General features: G+C 37.6%; 2 protein-coding genes across 2 annotated transcripts in view; one reads left to right on the forward strand and one right to left on the reverse strand.

Moving 5' to 3' along the window:
• The window catches only part of syn2b (synapsin IIb), a 185,250-nt gene that overhangs the window by 27,767 nt on the left and 134,790 nt on the right, over nt 1-22,693 (reverse strand). The gene's annotated exons all lie outside the window — the stretch shown is intronic.
• On the forward strand, nt 941-21,588 carry LOC135747291 (uncharacterized). The gene is made up of 10 exons (XM_073811844.1): nt 941-1,196; nt 2,596-2,687; nt 3,237-3,342; nt 6,688-6,809; nt 7,010-7,192; nt 18,712-18,838; nt 19,636-19,733; nt 19,903-20,008; nt 20,386-20,510; nt 20,993-21,588. Exons 1-10 carry the CDS (start codon nt 1,073-1,075, stop codon nt 21,203-21,205), a joined length of 1,296 nt encoding a protein of 431 aa, XP_073667945.1. The 5' UTR covers nt 941-1,072; the 3' UTR covers nt 21,206-21,588.

Genomic DNA, 22,693 nt, shown 5'->3' on the forward strand with positions numbered 1-22,693 from the left:
AAGTACTCATGAGTTGTTTAACAAGTACAATTAAATGGAAATATATCTCTTGATATCTAAATTACTCAAAGAGGTGCCTGGTTTCATAGATTTTCATAGATTTTTGTTATTTGACGGCTCCTTAGCTTGCTTGGCCCCATGGGATAGTGAAGTATCCATCGAATGTCTAGCCTGAAGTAGTAGGTCGTCCGAGTAAATTCGCCTACCGTTTTTCAAATACTATGAATTCGACGTATGGATACTGGTCAAGCATACAGATTTTCAAGGCATGTCATTTACTTTCTGTCCCCTGAAATACCTTCATAGTCTTGTTCCATAATTTTATGTGTGGGGCGTGTGCGGGAAATGTGATTGGTCGAGCCTGGTCGAGTTTGAAAAAATAAAATGGCGGCTGAGAAAGCGACTGAATCCCAAATTTAGTGCTAACGAGGTTATATTTTAACTTTTGGTTGCATTTCTAGCAAGAACTTAGTATTGTAGTTTTCAAATATGGGATCACAAGGGCGCTCTCTGTTTATTTTTCAAACAGAATTCCATTACGCTGCCCATGAAAGCTGTTTAAATGCGTTTCCCGGGGCTGCCTTTATGCCGCCAAGTCATTGCCACACGAGGCAGCGATGCAACAAATCACCTGCCTTAGTTTTCAGACACAGCTTATGTTTCCCCAACATATTGTGTCCAGGTGTGTCTTGTTACCATAAAAAGTATATAATCCCCAGTGTTTGCCATTGTCTTTATTCATTATTGTTTTATTATATGTGCTGTTTTTTGTTCATGTTCACGATAATTGTCCATGCTTTGAATTGTTGTAGCACTTTGTATTAAATAAAAACATACAGTAGATCCAGTCTTTTTGTTTCATGTTTGGACAAGATTCAAGATTCTTGGATCCAGGAATGAGGGAGGGTTGGGGTTTGTTTAGTTGTTTAGAGAGTTGAGTCCCTCCCTCAGACTCACATGTGAGCTACAAAAGACGTCCACGTGCTTCAAGATAGTAGAGGACATTTTTATCACAGTCTAAATCGGACCTAAAAAGTGTTAAAAGATTAGTATCAATTTGCTTCTGCAGATCATGGGTGTCACATTATCTGGTGTGGTGCTGATCTTTTTGTGTATAGGACTGAGTAAATGGACGGCAGAGGGCTGCAGCTGTATCCCACTTCACCCTCAAAGACTATTCTGCAGTTCTCAAATAGGTATGTCAAACGCTCCTGTAACTCATGAGCTTATATACTTTTTTTATTTGTAAAACATTTGCAAAGTAATGTGCTATCAGTTATTTTGCTTGAAGTTTGTGGAGAGTACAGTTATAAATCATTTACATCTTTGCACATTCTACAGTATTTGTACATTAAGCTAAGAAAGATTTAACTTAGCCGTGCACTTTAAATTGTTTATTTTACAAACATGTAATGCCCTCTTTATGGGCTCTGAATATTATAAAGGAATAATTGCATTTAAGGCAGTAATTCCTTACTCTTTTCAGTAATCGTGGTTAACCTATGATTTACTATTATTTAAAAAATATAGTCTTAGACTAGGTCTTAAATGCTTAACTCTGTTACTTGTGGCATTATAAATATGCATTTCTGCAACATTTATTTTTTACGCTCTTCAGCATGGTAAATACAAATGAAATGGTAAAGTAAATCAGAATCCAAGGAACAGAATGAATTGAAACATAATATAGATATTTTACAGCTTTGTTCATGTAAATGATTATTGTGGGAAATCAGTGTCCTGAAAGATGTTTCCCATTTTGTGAGTGCTGGAGTCAATCTCAATGAAAACCTGCTTCAGTGCCTAAAGCATGTTTAACATTCCAGCATTAGTTCTGGAACAGTGAGGCACTTAATGAAAAAAAAGTGGTTGGACTGACAAACAGATGCTTTTAACAAAGTAAATCAAACAAATCCATCATCTATGACATCAGTTACAGTATGACATCAATCTGACATCCAACAAACTATTGACTTATGATAGTGTCCATTAAATTTGTATTTTCAATTATATTGTTCTTCATGCAGTTCAATGCAAAATTAATTTAGATGGAAAACGTGTTAAATAACATCAGTTAAAAACAAAGTAATAATTATATATATTTTTAATTGTCTGCATATTGATAAAAAAGACAATAATGCCAGCCAATAAAAAAATATACAGGTTAAATAATTAAGGCCCCAGAACTGATCCTTGTAGTATTTTTACTACAAGTCTAGCTAAAGCTAAATCTTAAGACCAAGACAGCAGGGTTTTTATAAAGGAGCTGATAAAGAAGATGGCTGACATGTGAGGTTGATTGAAGATAAGGGAGCGTGAAGGATCATAGGAAATGGAGTTCGCGTGGAGATGACAGGGAAAACAAAGGGAAACAGGCACAAACACAGAACGGGACTGTATATGTTCATAATGTCTGCATATTATCCTTTGGAACAGCAGACAAAACATGATGACTTTCTTCTTTTTTGTAACTCCATTTAAAATAAAAACAAATTATTCCCTAGCATGAAATTATATTATTTCTAGGAAGAAAATGCTGGAAATTGATGCTTTCATTCAATGCACCAGTAATAGCAACTGACTTTCCTCCTTTAGTGATGCGAGCTGAGATAACTGGAGAAAAAATGAATTACGATTACAAGATGTATGGCCTGAAAACAATTCAATATCCCATCAAAGTTATCAAGGTAAGCTAATGAGTAGGCAAGTCCTTAAGTTCCCATTTGTCTCAGCAAATTCTCATCTCTGATAAGATGCTTTTCTTGGTGCAGGCTCCGTTTGTGGCCACATCATTGTTTAATTGATTGATTAGTACTTTTGGTGCTTTTTTGAGTTTTTCAGCTCACTTGCTATGCATGGTGCCAGCTACGGGTCCTTACTACAGGTTTCACCCCAGAATGATGCAGAACTGATCAAATGTATAGATTAAATGCATTGGAAAGTACTTTTGGAAAAAAATGGGTATTTGTCCTTAATGTATGTAAATGTAAAAGATACATGTAGGTTTAAAGATAAAAGAGCACCTGCAGAGGCAGTGAGGTAATATACATTTAAAAAAAAGAAAAGAAACAGTAAATGAAATTATTTGAATGATTATTACAAGAAAATAGTTATGTTCAAAGAAATGAATGAATAAATAAATAAATCAATAAATATGGTGTTCAGAATAATCAGAAAAAGAAAATAATTGATACAGCAAAAAAAAAAAACACATATTGTATTTTTCACTTATTCAGGTGTACAGGGGTTTTAATGATACTAAAGAAATCCAGTATGTCTACACCAATTCCGAAGAATCAGTGTGTGGTACCACATTGAACCGTGGCCAGTATCTGCTTTCAGGTAAAAACATTTCTACTCTTTCTAAATCCAAGGTTTTTGAGTTTAATCTGGTCCCAGTCCCCATATTGAGTTCTGCATTTCGTGTTAATACTGATCATACAATTTGTACAATTTGAAAAAGTTACAGAAAAGCAATGTAACTCTTAGAACCAAAAATTCATTCCCCAGTCCAAAAAAAACTGTTGTAATGTATTGTAACACTTAACAATAACGTTGCATTTGTCAACACAATACATTAGCTAACATTAATGAGATACAGTTCAGCATTTATTCCTCATTTCAGTTAATGCTTATACAATTGTTCATGTCACTGTGGATTAACTACTATTAACAAATACAAGTTCGATGTTAAAATGTATTTTTAAATGCTGTAACTAACATTAAATTTTATTAATAAATGCTGCAGAAGTACTGTATTGTTCACCGTTAGTTTATGTAAGCTAATGCATTAACTAATGTGGACTACACATATCAATTTACTGTCAACTACTTCACTATTTTATGCTACCCATTTACCCATTTAGACTTAATATTATACTGTAATTATCACTAGAAGAATAAATGATAAAGTGTGGTGGAATTTGTCAAGTGTTCTTCCCATTTCAGTCTGATCTATGGCTGCATGATTCGTGCTAAAATGAGAATCACGATTTTTCTCCATGGGAATTGAGATCCCGATTCTCTCAAACGATTCTTAAATTTTCAAAAACACATTTATTGCACCCAAGTAACAAAAATGTGCTACACCGAGTCACGAAGTGTAAAATGGAACCCACGTGCAGATAGATGTTTGGATGAACACAAACTCTTTATTAAATAAACAGAAAGCAAAGACCCAAGAGGGGGCAAAACAACATAAACAGGATAACTAAATGAGAAAGTCTAAACACTAAAGGGACAAAAACACAAGACAAGACTATAACCCTAAACTTGATAACAGTAAACAATAAACTTGAATTTACACTACGAATATAATAAACTTGACTTGACTTGACTTGACAGCGTACTCACAGGATATGGAACACACAACGAACAAGCGCAGAGGAACAAACACAAGGACCTAAAATAGGGGAGAACTAATGAGGACAACAGGTGACATGGGTTAAACAATAAAGATGAGGATGACAAGGGAGCAGGGTAAAAGTAACAAGACACAGGGAACATGTGGTCTAGTAAAACCAATACCATGTGATCCCACACAAAACATGGGTCTGTCATGATCCTGTCACAAGATTAGATTAAACAAAGGACAAGATGGCAGAATCATGACAGAACCCCCCCTTAAGGAGCGGATTCCAGACGCTCCCCAGGGGAACACTAGACACGGGACATGACAGACTACATACAAGACAGAACCAGATGAAACATAACAAATAACAACAATGGCATACAATGAAGAATAACAAAAGGGTTGGGGTGACACAATAAAAACAACAAACAAGGGAGGGGGGCGGGGGAACAAAAAATTTCACATGTGGTGGTCCAGGCTGGGTGGAACTGGGAGGGGAAGGAGTCTTAGGTTCAGGGGTAGTATGTGAGGGTCGAGGATGAGGAATACGGGTGGGTTTGGTGGGGAAGGCAGATTTGGTAGAGGACCAGGCAGACAAATATGACGACAGTGCAGGGGAGGAAACAGCTGGTGAGACAGGAGGCGCTGCATCCGGCAGCGGAGGCGAGACGAGGACCATGACAGGGGGCACTGCATCCGGCAGTGGAGGCGAGACGGGGACCATGACAGGGGGCGCTGCGGACGGCAGCGGAGGCGAGACGGGGACCATGACAGGGGGTGCTGCGAATAGCAGTGGAGGCAGACGGGGACCATGACAGGGGGCGCTGGGGACGGCAGCGGAGGCGAGACGGGGACCATAACAGGGGGCACTGCAGACTGCAGTGGAGGCGAGACAGGGGGCGCTGCAGCGGGCTGTGGCAGTGGTTGAGCCGGATGTGGCAGAGGCTGCGCCGGCTGTGCAGACTGCTGGAGCTGCGCTGGTTGCCAGACTTTTAGTTATAACACACCAGACTTTTAGTTATAATAAAGTGTCTTCAAAGTCTCTTTTCCTTATTTTAGAAGATGAGTAACTTAAAATGTGTTAGCTGATAAACATAAACAATAGAATGCACAGGTACTATTTATTTAAATCAAACTGGTCAACCTTAAAACTTTACAAACATGAAACCTTTAAAGAACTAAACGATGATACAGAGACCGTTTCTCAATCTTTCGTTTCTCAAAAGAAGCCCGCATTTCGAAGCTGCATTCGTCATCAAGACTTATTTCAGAATATTAACAATTATAAAGTTGATTATTATTTTTAGTTAATCGTAAATTGTTTTAATACGGTTATGACTTGCGAATGTAATGCTCAGTTAAGTTAAACCAGGCTCGATGCCGTATGCAGCCTGCATATGTAACCTATGGAGGCTGCAGCCTTCCGATTGAAAAATGGTCAGAGGTAACTTATTTTCTTGCCTTTTTCGGGAACCAACATTGTTGCATCGTCACTCTCTCCGTCGCCACCAGGATCTTCCGCAATAGCGCAGCACACATTTTTCCTCTCATTCGTTTGAAAATTGCCGCTCCAAATGCATCAAGTAAATCGATGTGTTTAGGTTTGCCGCTTTGTTCCACGTCACACGGGTGACAGCCAAACGTCGCAAATTAGGAGAAGATAGGAGAGAAACGATCCGGTCTGATTGGTGAATGAATAGGGTTTGGTTTTACACTGCGTGAGTGTAAGCAAGTTTAACTGACATAACATCTAGATTGTTGTAATGTAAATATGTGAACGCAGTATCTAAATACAGGGAAATACTGTACATGCAAGAGAATCGCCGTCATTTAAAAAGAGGATCGCGTGTATGTATGAATCAAGATTGTGATTGTTTTTTCGATTAATCGTGCAGCCCTAGTCTGATCTGTGTATTGCGATGCATGTCATCCCAACCTACTTGGTAGCACTTTATCTTACAGTGCGTGTACCTTGTACATATATTGTAGATATGTTGTACTTAAAGACATCCCTACAGCTGTGTAATGAATGGTAGGATACCATTCATCCCACCACCAATTCTAACTCTATTGCCAGACGACAATGTTTAAAAATGTATAAAATAAATAATAAAAAAAAGAGTATAAACCAATACTTAAAGTGACATCCTAACGCAAACACTAAATCTAACCCTACACCGAAGCGAAAAAGCAGTTGAGTAACCAATACATGACAGTGACAGCTAGGGAACATTTCTTGACCGTTCTTTCTAACAGTGTACCGCTTCTGAGACTTTTTATGTACCTGTACCTGTGTTTCTGTTTGTACAGTAATGTTTTTATTTATTGCCTCTTAGGGGAAATGAATCCTGGTGGGTTCTACGTTTCACTGTGTGATTTTATTCAACACTGGGACAAACTCTCCCAAACACTGAAAAAGAACATCAAACACAGATATAAGATGGGCTGTGACTGCAAGGTAATGGCCTGTGTCATATTTTCCCCTCCCAATCAATAACTATAAAACAATTTTAAACCTACATTTACATACTGTATTAACCAGTATCAAAAATTTGGCTCAGTAAACTTACACAAACTGTTATGTTATGGTCCTCGTCTATTACGTGATTTATGTTATAACCATATATAAGACTAATCTTTATCCTGTTATCTTTACAGATTTCCACGTGTTTTCGGCATTCCTGCCAGTCCACCTCTAACACTGAGTGTATACTGACAGACAGGAGAGACTTATGGTCAGAGGACAAAAAAGACATGATTAATGAGAATGTTTGTATTAAACACAGCAGTGGTTCCTGTAGCTGGCACACTGGAACTTTAAATTCTTCAGACAGTATCACTACAACATAAATGTGTCTGTGATCTCAAGACCAAAAGAAAGAGTGTTTCTCAGTTAACGAAAAATAAGTAAAACAAGAGATGTAAAACAAAGTTCTCAGTAAAAGAAGAGAAAAGGGTTTGATCCCGAGTCCTGTTCTGCATTGTAGGATTTTTTTTTACAATAGATTAACAGACATTTATTTACTCTTATTTTAAATGAATTTTAAAATTCATCTTTATCTTTATAATGTAATCATTAAAGATTTTCATTTTTTTTTAAACATTTTCTTTGCATCAACTGAAAAAACAAACATTCCTCTACAGAAAACCTGTAGGCCCCTAATGCATGATTTCAGTGATGGAATAGCACTTGACTACATTTAAAAACAAGATGCACATTATAGTGATTGTTTTAGTATAGAAAAATCTGTTATGCAATCAATACCGCTGCTCCATATGCAGTTTACGCATAAAAGAAAAATCCAAAATAAAACTTTCAGGTTTTTCATCTGCTGTTTTCTTGAAGCTGACTTTTAATCTACTTACAAGAAAGACATTTATGGGCGGTTTCTCGGACCAGGATTAGCTTAATCCACGACTAGGCCTTAGTTTAATTAGGAAATATAACTAGTTTTAACAAACATGCCTTACTAAAAACATTACCTGTGTGCATTTTGAGGTAAAACAAAGAACAATGATGTATTTTAAGATATGTCAGTGCAAGTTGTTTTCAGTTTGGAGAGCTCTTAAAAGCGTTTAAGTCTAGGACTAGTCCAATCCCTGTCCGGGAAACTGCCCCCTAGTCATTCCCAAAAATTGCTTGGATTAATACTCACATGTAAGATTAGCTTTGTCACATTAGATTAAGCTAAAGTCCATTACAGATGCAAAAATATAGACTATAAAATATAACAGCATATTTGTATAAATGTAGTTTGTGTTGCTGTCAAAATAATATTATAAATGACAACAATAGCATTTTAATAAAGTTATATTCTCACTATAGTTGTGTGTGATTTTTGTTTTGTTTTTTTGTTTTTAACTGATAAGGGCACCACAGTAAGAGTCTGCTTAGGGCACCCATTGGGCAAACAGCGGTCCTGTACGCAATGCAGGGATTAAAGTGAAAAAAATTCTTCTGACTGAAATTTTTTTTAGGCCAAGTCATATTCCTTTAACTTACACTTTATGTAGGCGAGACCAATAACATTTTAAGGGGAGATTTTTTTGCCATTAATTCCATATTAAAGTCTCCTGTAGTATATAAGGTAGCTGTAGTTTACAGGGAATTTCAGATTAAGGTGAAACAGCTAAATAACTCACTATATAAAAAGAAAACATGAATATCACCACCTTTAATGAATCTTTTATTAATTATTAATTAATTAATTGTAAATGTATTAATTTGAGCATTTACTAATATTTTTTTTAAATCAAAGTTGAAACTGTTAACATTAGTGAATGCACCATGAACTACCGTCAATTACTGTAATGACATAAACAAGAATGCTTATATACTCTATATTTTCATTGTTTGTTCATGTTGTATAATGCATTTACTAATGTAAACAAATACAACTTTTTCATATCATATTATTCAGTACACAAACAAATAATCCAGGGTCTGTTCTGTTCACAAAACAGCTTACAGTCACAGCTCTTATACAGTAACGTTATGTATGAATATAAATCCTAAACGAGTAACTCGAGTCAAACTCGTGTACAATAAGCACAGTCTGTAACCATAGTGAAAGATGTAAAATGAATGACTGTACCTTTATCAACAAATTATTATGTTACAATAGAGGCAGCGCTGATGTGCTATTTTGTGCGCAATGTTTCTGCTGTTTACTTTCTCCTAAGACCTAAATGGCCGTGTTTATATGAGGATATTTGCAAAGACGGGATTTTTGACGCATATATTTATTTAAGGCCAATAAAGCGGCAAAAATACTCACACAATGAGAAGCGAATGCGCGACTTTGCGTGCCCATCTGACACAGAAACAGCGGCCGCATTTTGCACTGTTGTTTGATTTGAATGGCTTAAATCACTTGTTTTTAAACTGTGGTGCTTAAATATGTGTACAAATGTTAAGTTTTTGTGACCACACGCAAATGCAACTGCAAGAACCGACATGTGGTTGACATCAAAGTCCCGCGAGAGCATTTCGGAAGCAGTCTCCTCTTATGATTCCTCGAATCGCTCTCACGGGATTTGGATGTCATCTGCCTCCTGGTTCTTGTGGCGCCACATGAAGTTTACCCACGAGTTTAACAAACATGTTGTATCAGCCACTGGTTAGATCAGCAGTCAAAAACGGGACGCGGGTGATCACGTACGGGGGAAATCATTTACCCCCAAAATACAGCACCCCTAGTCATACTGTGCAAAGACACGCAAGTTACCTGGCTTTTTGGTTTTCTTAGCCCACGAACTGAAAGCCTTGCCAATCTTCATCATTTCGCTAAGTCAATCTCCAGGTCTTTTACACCTTTATCGATCTCCAAAACATCGGAGCCTTCCTGCATTATAAGTTTGTCCATGCTAGCTGAAATAAAGTTATCCCTCAGCTTACCGTGATACAGCCAGAAAACCCGGAGTGGATCCGGTGCGTGGTGGTTACAGAACGCTTACAGTGGAGAGAGGAACGTGATTTGGCTCCACTCCAGGCTTTGATCACATCCCACTTAAAAAGGTGAATACACGACTCGTCTTTATGAAAAGTGAATTTAATAATTTTTCAATTGACGGAAATCCGTCTAGCGACGGAAAACTTTAATCCATGCCAATGATTTTATGGCCCAGAATGTAATAGGCTAATGATTTAATATTTGTGCTTGAATCTAAAAAATTCAGAATTATTTTAAACCCAGTTTTAAGCCATAAAGGGACAAACACAGCCACTGGGTTAAATCAACCCATACAATTTTTATATTGGGTTACAACAACCTGGGTTTTGAAACATAGTCCAAAGGGGTTGTACCTATTCACCGAATGAGTCATGGGTGTGTTTTGGGTAAACAGTCTATGAAGCAAAGAGAAAATAAATGCGAGATTTACGATTAAGCCTTATCTTGACAAGGCAGGGAGTCCACAAAACACATAGCAACATTACACAATAAACCGGCACAGGACAGCAAACACATGGGCATTAAATATGAAAGGAACTGGGAGTAACATACACTGTAAGAAAAAAAGTTCAAAATATGTGGTGACTGGGAGAGGACCCTTTAAATAGTCTTATCTGTACCTAATGGGTACATATTTGGTATACATGTGATATCAATATGTAGAGAAGTGTTTCCCAATCCTGGTCCTCAAGCACCCCCTTCCAAAAAGTTTACGATGTCTCTTCATTTAAAACACCTGATTCAACTTATCAGCCTCCTTCCAAAATGGTAAACATGTCTACCTAACAAGCTGATGAGTTAAATCAGGTGTATTAAATAAGGAGACATCTAAAACTTTTTGGGAGGGGGTGCTCGAGGACCAGGATTGGGAAACACATATGTAAGTCTGAGGTACTAATTTGAACTCTTCAGGTCCAAAGCTGTACTTTTTGAAAGGGTACTGCCTCCGTGCTGAGTTACATATTTTGACAATTTTAATAGTAACAATAATATATTGAAATAATCTGCATATGGCAGAAGGATCTGTCTAGGCAGGAGAATTGTAAACTATACAGTATTGTTTTCCTGAGAATCTAATCAAAAACAGAGGAACAGTTCACTCTTCTTAAACAACAGAACACATGTAATCCTGTTTACATCTCCAAGACAAACCACCTACAGTAACCCCTAAATGAATAGTTCTGTTAGAAAAAACTACAGGCTCTTTAACTGAACATTAAAACATTTCTCTATATTTCTTCTATATGTGACCCGTGTCGTCAAAATGAGTCTGAAAGTGCACAGTGTAATTTTGAGCTACAGGCAAAAGAAAGTATAAATATTGATTTTGGTCAAAATTAAGGTTTTCATAAAAATAATTACATTAAGCCCTCATCTAGCGATCCCAATCCTCTAAATAGTCATTAAACATCTAAAATGATCTTTATTTGTATGTTTTCTGGTGTACTGTTCTTAAAGCTTAATCTAGTACAATGATGCATTTCTGTCCATATGCGAGTGCAGAACTTGCTTGATGTTAAAAGAGTTATGAAGAGCGACAAGACATGAAAACAATCTTCCTTGCGCTGACTGACAGATCCAAAGCTTGCACATATGCACAAGCCTGATATATACACATCTACACATAATTTATTTAAAAAAATATTTGTTTTGAGAAGGATTCACGCAGATATAATATGTTATGTCTTTAGTGAATGTTTGGTTAAAAATATCTAATGTGTAACATTAAATTAGATCCTTGCATTACAGTAGATCTTAAAGTCTGTCTTAATGTCAATCAAACAATTAAAGAAAAAAAAAGTTGAACATACAGTATGGATTTCAACATTGATGGTCAACATCAAACCGATCTAGCTCTGTCATTTTTTTTTGTCAAGATTCCAACCAATCATACAATGGTCCAGGGACATAAGGTTCAGAGACACAAATACTTTAGAAATTGTTAGGTATGATAACGTAAATTTAAACTGTTGTTATATTTATTAAGGTAATATGTTTTACAAGGATCTTATAGGGCATTATGCATACATTATAATGCATTAAAACAATGTTATACAGTAATGTAAATGCAAGTTTAAAAGAAAGTGTGTATCCTGCAGATACTGTAACAGTCAGGGCCATCAGTAGACATGGACTGCAACCCCCAATATCTTCTGAATCCCCAAATTAATATGAGGCAAATAACTTTGACTTTACTATAGGGCATTAACAAACAAATCTAGAATTAACCAATCACGTGTTACATATTGCATTACATGGGTGGCACAGTTGCTTAGTTGGTAGCACTGTTCCATCATAGGAAGAAGAAACCTGGTTCTTCTTTTTGTTTTAAGTTTTTATGTTAAGAGTTTTAAGGTAGAGTCACTAAATTACAAGTGCTTGTGTATCTGAGTGCCATGTCTAAAAATTGAGTCAGGGTGGATTGTGCATGTGGCCAGAGATGCTGGGAATATCACCAGCCCCATGGAACCCTGCAGGGGATATGTTTGTTATACGTACCTGCATTAGTTTCTGTTGTTCCCCCAATATGTAGCAGAAGATGGTAATGAGATTTTACTAGTTTATTAGTCTATGCACAATTTATTATCTTTGATTCACCTAACTTGCATGTTTTTTTTTTTTGGCTGTGAGAATAAACCAATCCAGAGTAAACCTATCCCAAAACAGGGAGAATATGCATACTCCTTACAGAAAGACCTCCCGATCTAGCTGGGGCTCAGGGACATTCTTGGTGTGAGGCAACAGTGCTAACCACTAAGCCACATCCCGCCCCCAAGATAAGTTTAATAAAAACAGTGTTTTCCAGGCTGGCCCCAATGATGCTCCTATCAAAAGAGTGTAGGGCTTTTCACACTGCGCTTAACACTGGGTTATCTTCGCTCTAAACCCTTGTGAGAAAGCCCTAACCATGCCCCCTTAAGTTGTACGTCATGCCTGCACCTGAGACATGCTTGGGCATGCAGACTCTGCAACTGAGAGTGAAAGGAGGCTAGCTGGATGGCTTATACAGATTTGTGTTTTTCCTGTGTGTACTTGACTACGGACCATGTGTGAATAAACATATACAGATCTGCATTTGATTCACCGAGTGCGTTTACATGCACAGTCTTACGCCGATTATGCTTAATAAACTGATAACACGTGGGGTCATGTAAACGCGTAAAGCGCGTTGTCCATGTGCGCATGTCTCTGCGTATGAAAGATAAACGTCACACGCGGAAGTAAGCGCAAGGTAACGCATAAAAGTCTCTGCTCGACTAAAGCAGTTGGCAGAGAAACTGTGAAAATAAAAGCTCATGTTACATTTACAGGTTCTGCAGACACGAGGAGAGATACAACAATTATAGCTTAAGACAGATATGTTGTTGAATTTTTGATCGACTATTGTGTACTATAGGTGGTGACGTCACTGCCTGCGAGAAAACTGATAATTCTCCAAGTCCCATGTAAACGCAGTTGACTGCATAGCCAGCTTATTGATTTGCATGTAAACGCATGAAAACAGTTAATTTTTAGGTATAATAAGCAGATTTTTAATAGTTATCCGCTTATTCTGTGCATGTAAACGTACTCAATGAGCTGAAGTATGACTCCTTATTCTGTTTTTTAACCGGAAACACTTACATCCATATTGACTGGATTTTTACCTGAACCCACTGAGTGTCCTTAACACTCGTATATGGTCCTTTGAGCCGGTGGATCATGAGATGGATCATGAATCGAGATGAATCATGAATCTAAAGTGCAACTGAGCCTGTTGTACGTCCTCATCCTCTAAGAGAGAGAGAGTCATTGTCCTGCCCATCTGACCGATTATAAAGTTCAGCTTCCACATAATCTACATCCAGAGCCACCTCCTAGATGCATCATCACAGAGAGCATGCATACATGCATCTAGATCTATTTCTACCAGTACGGTTTCCATATCATCCAGATCTCAGCGTAGTTCATGACGCAGTTCTCCAAGACATGGACTCTCCAATCTTCATGCTGCTAACTTGGAAGAAAGACCAAAGGCTTTGGACTTGGAAGAACTTCAATGCCAGATTCAAGAGGACACCATAGTAGATAAAGAGTGTAAGGGACTTGATGCTCAAGCTAGAGATGCACAGTATAAACAGGAACAAGCCAATAAGGCAAGAGAATTGTTAGCTAAGCAAGTAGAGACCAGACGGCATCTTAAAAATTTACAAAATGAGCTTGAGGCTGCTAAATATGTTTGTGTACTTCTTAAAGGAACCTCAAAATGTTAATGTTACTAATGTACAGTTTAGTCTAACTACTGGTCCCCTGTCTGAGAGTTGCTGTTAACGATGAATACAAGACATCTACTCAAGTAATGCCTAGCCATTATACCTCTCATCATGTTAACTTTACTTCTGTGTCATCAGTAATAGCTCCCTCTGTATTATCTGTTAAGCAGGGCTCACTTGACTCTGTCATCTACCCCCTGCTGAAAAAAACAGCATACCAGCAAGACCAGCGCATCAAACCAGCATAGACCAGCATAATTCCCATTCTGGTCTATGCTGGTTTGATGCTGTTTTTTTCAGCAGGGATGTGACGCGATAGTCAGCACTCAGCACATTATCATTTCAAATAAGTATACAAGATGAATGCTCTTATGTTTAATATAAAGTTTACATTGCGTTGTAAAAATAAAGAAAATTATCTTCATACATGCTTAATTCATAATGAGAATGTATTAGCACAAGCTTTTTTATTCTGCTATAATATATAACACTATAAACAATAATTTATGTCATTTATAAAATATAATATAATATACATGACATGCACATTATCTGGTTCATGTTGGTCCAGTTTATTTAGAGGGCTCGTTGATTGGAGTATTCATTTTCATTGCAAGCCTTTAAAAAGTAATTATTTTAGATGCAATTTTGTAATTGTAGCTTAAATTGTCTAATATCTTTTAAAAACATTTAAAATTATTCTGCAGATTTTTTAAAAAAAATTCCACAGAAAAAGCAAAAAAAGGCAGCAGATTCCGTCTGGCCCTGGTCAGAAGCATATCACAACAGTGTACGATTAACAAAGAATAATATTCAACTTTATAATAGTTAACGTTATGAAATAAGACATCCTTGATGAGATATACAGTTTACAAATGCGACCTGCGGAGGCTGCAGCCTTCGGATTGAGAAACGGCCAATATCTTGCCTCATTGTTTCGCCCCCAAGCCAGCGGGTCATCACTGATCACTGTTTCCTTCCCTTGCAAATAGCGCATTAACTCTGAGTCTACTGGTTGTTTGCATAAACACGAACTTGAAGACATCTCCCTTGGCAAGATTGTACTTTATATTTTTCATAGTTTGTGACGTGCAGGGTGCACTTCCCCCTGCAGGTCGCACTTCACCACCGCGGTGGTACGGTGGTTATGACAACCGTCACAGACCTACTCTTTACCAGCAGTTGAAACTGAATCAGATGCAGAGTTGAAGAAATCTGCAATTTGCTTTAATGTACCAGTTCAGACAATGCCCTACCTGATATCAGTCAGTATACTACCTGGATTGAACTATTAAAGTCCTCCTTCCATGGGGCAGCTTCCTCTTCCACACAATCAACAGATGATCCATTCAATTTTATCTCAGCAGAGAAGCTCCTCTTACAACAGGCTCAGAAAGATTCCTTCCCAGAGAAGTTTAAGGCTCTTGGTTCAGAGCGACCATTACCATCCAACAGCAGATTAGCATTGTTATCAAATGAACTTTATAAGATCAGTGAACTTATCAGGGTTGGCAGGAGATTACGAAATGCCAAAGGTATGGAATTGGACATCATACACCCATTGTGCTTAATCCACAAGACAGCCTAACCAATCTTCTAATTACGATGATATTGGATTCTACAAGGAAGGGGGTCTATTTAGAAACATCCATACACATGTAGGGACTGTCAAAATTGGCAGCCAAGACTAACATACCCAAAATAGCAGACCTTCCATCAGCACTCCTACGTCTGTACAAGCCCCCCTTCTATTCCACAGGAATGTATTGCTTTGGTTCATTCAGAGTGAAGATTGGCCGAAGAACTCAGAAAAGATGGGGAATAGTTTTTAAATGTCTGAGAATCCGTTGTTTCTATCTTGATCTGTTAGAAAGCATTGACACAGATGCATTCATAATGTCTCTCAGAAGATTTGTAGCTCGAAGAGGGAAACCAAGAGGGAGCTCCTTCCTGATAATAGTACCAATTTAGTTGGAGGATACATAGAGATGAGAACAACCTTTGAAGCCATGACACCTGATGTTAAGCAACAACATGCTGAACAACAGATTTCATTCAGATTCAATCCACCTTGTGCCTATCATTTTGGGGGAGCATGGGAACGGGAAGTTAAGTCAGTAAAACAGGCCCTAAAAGTAGTACTGAAGGACCGAGCGGTGACAGAGACTGTACTCTGTACCATTTTCACTGAGGCAGAGGGCATCTTAAATGCTAAACCGTTGGGATACACATACTCATGTGGCAGATCTGGACCCAATTACTCCTAGCTAATCCTGCTAATGGGTTGCCATGATTCTCCTCCCCCACAAGTACTCTATGATTCAAGTAGTCTTTTGGGACTAGAAGATGGAAACATATTCAGGTACTTGCTGACCATTTCTAGGCTAAATTTATCGGTTATTATCTCCCGAATCTGCAAGAAAGACAAAAGTGGTGTAAAGAAGGAGGAGAAATTAGTCTAAACCAGGTGGTATTGATAGTGGATCCACAACTTCCACGAGCATGTTGCCCATTAGGAAGAGAGACTAATACTTTCCCTGCACTTGATGGACGTACCAGAACAGTTGAAGTTCAGGTACACAATCGTACATGTGTAAGACCTGTATCCCGTATAGTGTTGCTCCCTAAACTCAATGAAGATGACACTATTGTGCCTACCATTTAGTTAAGATTTCTCCCTATTTCAAATGTCCTTATACACATTTAGGGGCGGCTGTGTGAGAAAGCCCTAACCACGCCCCCTTGCGTTGTACGTCATGCATGAATCTGAGACATGCTCGGGCATGCAGACTCTGCAACTGAGGGTGAATGGAGGCTAGCTGGATGGTTTATATTTTACCATGTGTACTTGACTACGGACCATGTGTGAATAAACATATACAGATCTACATTTGATTCAAAGAGCTGAACTATGACTCCTTATTCCACTTCTCTAACTGTAAATGCCCAAATCCATCTTGACTGCATTTTTACCCGAACCCACTGAGCGTACGTAACGCTCGTATAACCTTGCTTTTAACCCTAGGTTAAGGAGCGTTTCACATTTGTAATTTAGATGCAGGGTTATCCCTGAAATTAACCCAGGGTTATGAAACCTTGCTTCGAAGCAGGGTTGGCAGTGCTTTTGCAGGGTGACGCATGCAGTGTGAATGTTGTGACTTGATGAATAGCAACGGACAGCCAATCAGAAACTGAAGTACAAGTACCTCATATCACCATGTGTGTACTGAAAACACCTGAATTGAGTAATAATGATATCCCAGGAGATTTAAAACATCCAAGAGAGATTTTAGTCACGACCTGTTCTGTCACTGACGTGGCAGCGCGAGACAAACGGTTATTTAAAGCGACAGCACGCTGTTTTAATACAGTCAGTTTGACATCTTAAGCACTTTTTATCCAATCATGACTGTTGATACCACAAATATAGAAATAAAAATGTTAACCCAGGGTTTAGGAATGCACAGTGTGAAACGTCAGATTATGAATAATCAGGGTTATCTGTTAACCCTTGGTTAAGAATAAACGGTGTGAAACGTGAAACAGATAACCCAGGATTCTGTTAACCTGGGGTTTAGAATAACCCAGGGTTAAAAATTTTAGGTGTAAAAAGGCCCTTCTGTTGGTTTGGTAAGACATGTTGCCTGTCCTCAGGAAATTTTGATAAAATGGTTTGTCCAAAAAACTGGCCAATTTCTCCCTATGGGTTTGTCAAGCTAAATGGGTCTGCAAGTTCTTTAACTCTTTCACCGCCAGCGTTTTAAAAAAAAGTTGCCAGCCAGCACCAACGTTTTTCATGATTTTCACCAAAGTTTAATGCCTTTCAGAAAATGTTCTTGTTTAAATATATAAGCATACAATATACCAAATGAAAGAACAGACCCTCTGCTTTCAAAAAAAAAAAAAAAAACGTTTCATCCTACCTTCAGTGTTTTCTTTGTAATCAGCATTTGAATATGGGTAGGTTTCTGCAAAAACACCACATTTTGAGCAAAAAGAAGAGATAATTCAATTTTTGTGACAGACTTTTCATAGAGATCCCATTCAGAGCGATCTTTAAAACAGACACGGACATGCAGCCGCTTGCCATTGGGCAATACTTCTGGGTTTAAAAAGTTGCGGAAGGTATAATAGCGGTATTGCGGAAAGACGGAAAATCTCGTCATTGGCAGGGAAGCGTTTTCTCTTGATTGACAAGATATCGGCAAGAGTTGAGACAACAACTATTCAAGTGCAAGTATCTCCTGATCTCATCACATAAAAAACTTTTAATCCATTTCCAGCTTCATGTAAAATGTTTTCAGCGGACCGTTAAGTTGTGAAATACACCAGATGTTTCTGTGCAGTCATAGGTCTGGCTTTGCTAAGACGACGTGACTAAGACAACATGAACTTCCACAATTTCAGTGATATAACAAAAATCAGGAATTAAGTTAAATTATTAATTTAAAATTTTTTATTAACATTGTGTTTGTTTAATGGGTGGGGCTTGTTGGGATAGAAGGCGGTTCATTTTATCAAACAGACACAGACTCTACATACATAAGACGTCAACTTCCCTCAAAAGTGAAGAGGATCACAGCAGAGAGAAAGAAAGAGCTATCAGAAAACATCTGTTTCAAAGGAATTTTATTTCGTTTCTCTTCTGGAGTAGATCATGGGTGTTACACTTGTGTATGTTATACTGATCTTTCTGTCCATAGGACTGAATAAACAGGCAGCAGAGAGCTGCAGTTGTTTCCCAGTACATCCTCAAATTTTTTTCTGCAATTCTCAAATAGGTAAGTGAATCTCATACGATGTCAATCTGATAATACAATATTGAGCAAATAAATGTCCCTAATGTTTCTGCACTTTGGGGAAACTGATAAATATCAAGTTAATAGAGATAATATGGATGATGTTGTTTCTTACGAGGCATTTTAAAGTTTTAGCTTTTACTGTCATTAAAACAGATCAAGATCAGATTTTTTATATTCTTTTTGTTGCAGTATCTGCACATTGCACTAAAACCATCTTTGGTTGCATTTGTTAATTTTGTGTAACTTAAACTATAAAAGTGTTATGTAAAGAGAGACTCTGAAACTCATAAAAGAATGTGCAATAATCATAAAAAACCAAGTCAATATTTATTGTGTGACAGTTTTATACACATCAAGACGGCATCATTTCCAAACATTTGTGCACTAATAACATTTCAACAAAAGTTGCTGTGCAGTTACAAAGGAGACAAAAGCAACAGTGTGAAGCATGTTTATGAAATGCATATAAAAATAAAGATAAATATATGTGAGCAGAATATTTGGTTATGTAAAGGAACAGCAATCTGATTAAAAAGTGTATCTTTTAAAAGCGTATACTATATCAACATTTACACTACACACGTGGCAGTAACAATAATTTGCGACACCGTAGACTTTGGAATTTGTAACTTTGCAGATCATTAACATGTGCTAACACACAAAAAGGAATGTAAAATCATGAAAAGGAAAAACTCTCTTAATAGAGAGTTTATTAAGTCCACAATGCTAAAAGAAACACCCATGAACAGATTTTTCATGACTCATTATTTTTCCAGCTGTGATTCTAGCTGAAGTAACCAGTGAGGAGATTGTTAGTGAGGACACTGCATCTAATGATTCGGGGTCAATTCGATACCAAATCAAAGTGATCAAGGTAAGTTAAAGTAATCGCTACTCTATTTTTAAATTGCCAAATCCATGAATGCTGGTAGTGTTCCCAGTGTCATTTCATAACACAGCGTCTTCTTAGAAGAACATTACAAATATGGTTTATGATGAAATAGCGCATAGTGAAATAAAAATAACGAAATCTCTTTTTTCAGGTGTTCAACAGTTTTAACAATACTAAGCAAATTCAGTATGTCTATACACATCAAGATGAAGGCATGTGTGGCATCAGGTTGGAGCGCAGCCTCTATGTGCTTTCAGGTAAAATCATTTCCACCTCTCCATAACACATTCAATTTAACATTGTGACACACTCAGAGATTGAGTTGGAGATCAGCAAAGCGTCATTTCATTGTTTCAATGAACAGTGAAATGTACAGTGACCTTGTTTAGGTATAATTTATTAAAACAGACAAACAAAGGTTCAAAATTTCACACACTTAAGCCTGGAGAACCCACGATGTCAAATTTGTTCAATAGAAGAAATGTTTTTTTGATTCTCACGGGTTCTTCATTGTTAACCTACTTTTGACCTACATATTGACTGCCTTGAAAATGCGAAAAAATGTGAAATGAAAAGTCAACTGCTTAATGTGTCCGATGAGAATCTGTTATTTCTGCTTGTTTTTGCATCAAAGGAACTTTATGGAATGATGATGGGATTGTGGTGGAAATGTGTGACCTTGTCAGGCATTGGGACAGTCTGTCCTTAACAGAACAACAAAACCTCAACCAAACATTTCAGATGAGCTGTAACTGCACGGTAATGACAGTGACGTAAACCAAAAAGCTATAGTTACAATATGTGACCACAGTAAAGATTAACCACTGCTTCAGACACTAAACCTTCACTATCTGATAGGGGGCCCACATTAATTCTTTTACTGTACATGGATAGTTCATCCAAAAATAACAAATCTGTCACCATTTATTCTCATGCTGTTCTGAAATGGCGTGCTGTTCTTTCTTATGAGGAAGATAAAAGGCATAATGTACTGAGAGCCTCAGTCCCCATTTACTTTCATTGTCTCTTTTCTTTTACTGAATGCACACAAGGATTGAGGCTTTCAGAGAATATCCTTTTCCTAACATCTCATGTCACATTCAAGCAGTAAATGAAAGTCATGCATGCCGACCTGTGACATGAAGAAATAATTAAATAATTTTATTTTGGGTTATTTTCGTTTTTTAATAATTTCTTAAAAAATAGCAGCTCAAACTAATGTCAAACTGTGATCTTTGCAGGTCTCTCTGTGTATAGTAAAACCCTGTTGTGTCCAGTCTCAAAAAGATTGTGTGTGGGTACCCTTCAAATCTCAAGCTCTCAAGTACGCCTGTATGGAGAACAGTGACGGTTCATGTAGCTGGTACAGAGGAGATTCAAAAGATCCTCAAAATGACAAGATGGCCATTTGCAAACCCAGAAAGTCAAGCACTGGAGCCGTTTCTCATTTTTAAAGATGCCGAGACATGCTGTTCTTTTCAAAATACTAAGGGGACAAAGTAATGGGGTTAATTTTACAGCTATTTTACATGCTAGTTACATAGGGCTGAGCAATCTGTACTTTTGGTCTTTTTCTGTGAATTTCAAAAAATTATCTTCTGTAAATTTCTGCAAAGTTTTGATGTGTTTTTAGTTTGGATACAGGACAAAAATTGGTGGTGACCACCAGCTAAACCAGCCTCAAACCAGCATATTTCCCATGCTGGTCCATGCTGGTTTGATGCTGGATTTTTCAGCAGGGAATACAACATCAGGGAAAATAATTGATTGAAAATTATTTTTTTTGTCCTAAAAGATTACTCCACTTTCATTAAAAAAAATGTACTCCCCCATGTCATCCAAGATTATTATGTCTTTCTTTGTTCAGTTGAAAAAAAGTATGTTTTCTGAGGAAAACTTTCCATGACTTTTCAGTTTACAGTTTCAACGCAGTTTAAAATTGCAGTTTCAACACAGCTTCAAATGGGTCTAAACAATCCCAACAGAGGCATAAGGGCCTTATCTAGCAAAAGAATCGTCATTTTCGCCCCCCAAAAATAAAAACACGTACTTCCACAAACCACACTGTCGGAACAACCCTCTTTCTCCACACTTGACTGGTAGTTTTGTATACGTCATGAGCTTTCGCCAGGGCAAACCATCATTTTGGTGTTAAGTAACAACTGTCGGGATTTATTGAAGATGCGACTGACTTATTGCATTTGCATTTCTAGGAGTTTCCCTTTCGGACACAAATTTTTTGGGAGGAGATTATTTAAATGATTTACTAATGTTTGCTTATGTGTAAAGACTGATATTTGTGCCAATATTAAACGCAGAAAAAAGCATGTTAAATTACTTTGCGCTTGAAATGGCTGCAACTATTGCTAAAAAAAGAGGCACCACAGAGAGCAGAGAACACGTGATACAGGATTGTTTTAACATGTGACAGTTTATATGGAACGCCAGAGGAACATATTATTCAAAAATATTGTTTGTCAAGCCATGTTATTTTTTATTTGCTGAAGTAAATAAATGAGGAGTCACTAGAAGTCGTCACACAATAACAGGTGTTTCAATACTTATTGTAAACCTTCCCCTTTCAGGCTACGTTTACACGTGGCGGCTATTTTCATAAACGGACATTTCAACCTCTCCGGTTTCAAAAATAACATTGTACACTCCGTTTTCAGAAAAGTATTCATTGACATGTACCCATGTATATATGCCTTCAAGAGAAGCTCAAGCCCACATAAGCCAAACACCGGCGGGGCTGGTGGTGACGCGGACAAATTTTTCGTGTTGGAGGGAGGAGTTGTTGCAATAGGTGTTCCATGACATCAAAGTACCGCGAGAGCAATTCGAAATTAGACCTCTAGTGTGATTTCTCAACTCGCTCTCGCAGTACGTTGACATCATCCGCCTGACGGTTCTTGCAGCGCCGCATGAAGTCGAACACTCGT

This window comes from Paramisgurnus dabryanus, chromosome 14, assembly GCF_030506205.2.
Source record: "Paramisgurnus dabryanus chromosome 14, PD_genome_1.1, whole genome shotgun sequence".
NCBI lineage: Eukaryota > Metazoa > Chordata > Actinopteri > Cypriniformes > Cobitidae > Paramisgurnus > Paramisgurnus dabryanus.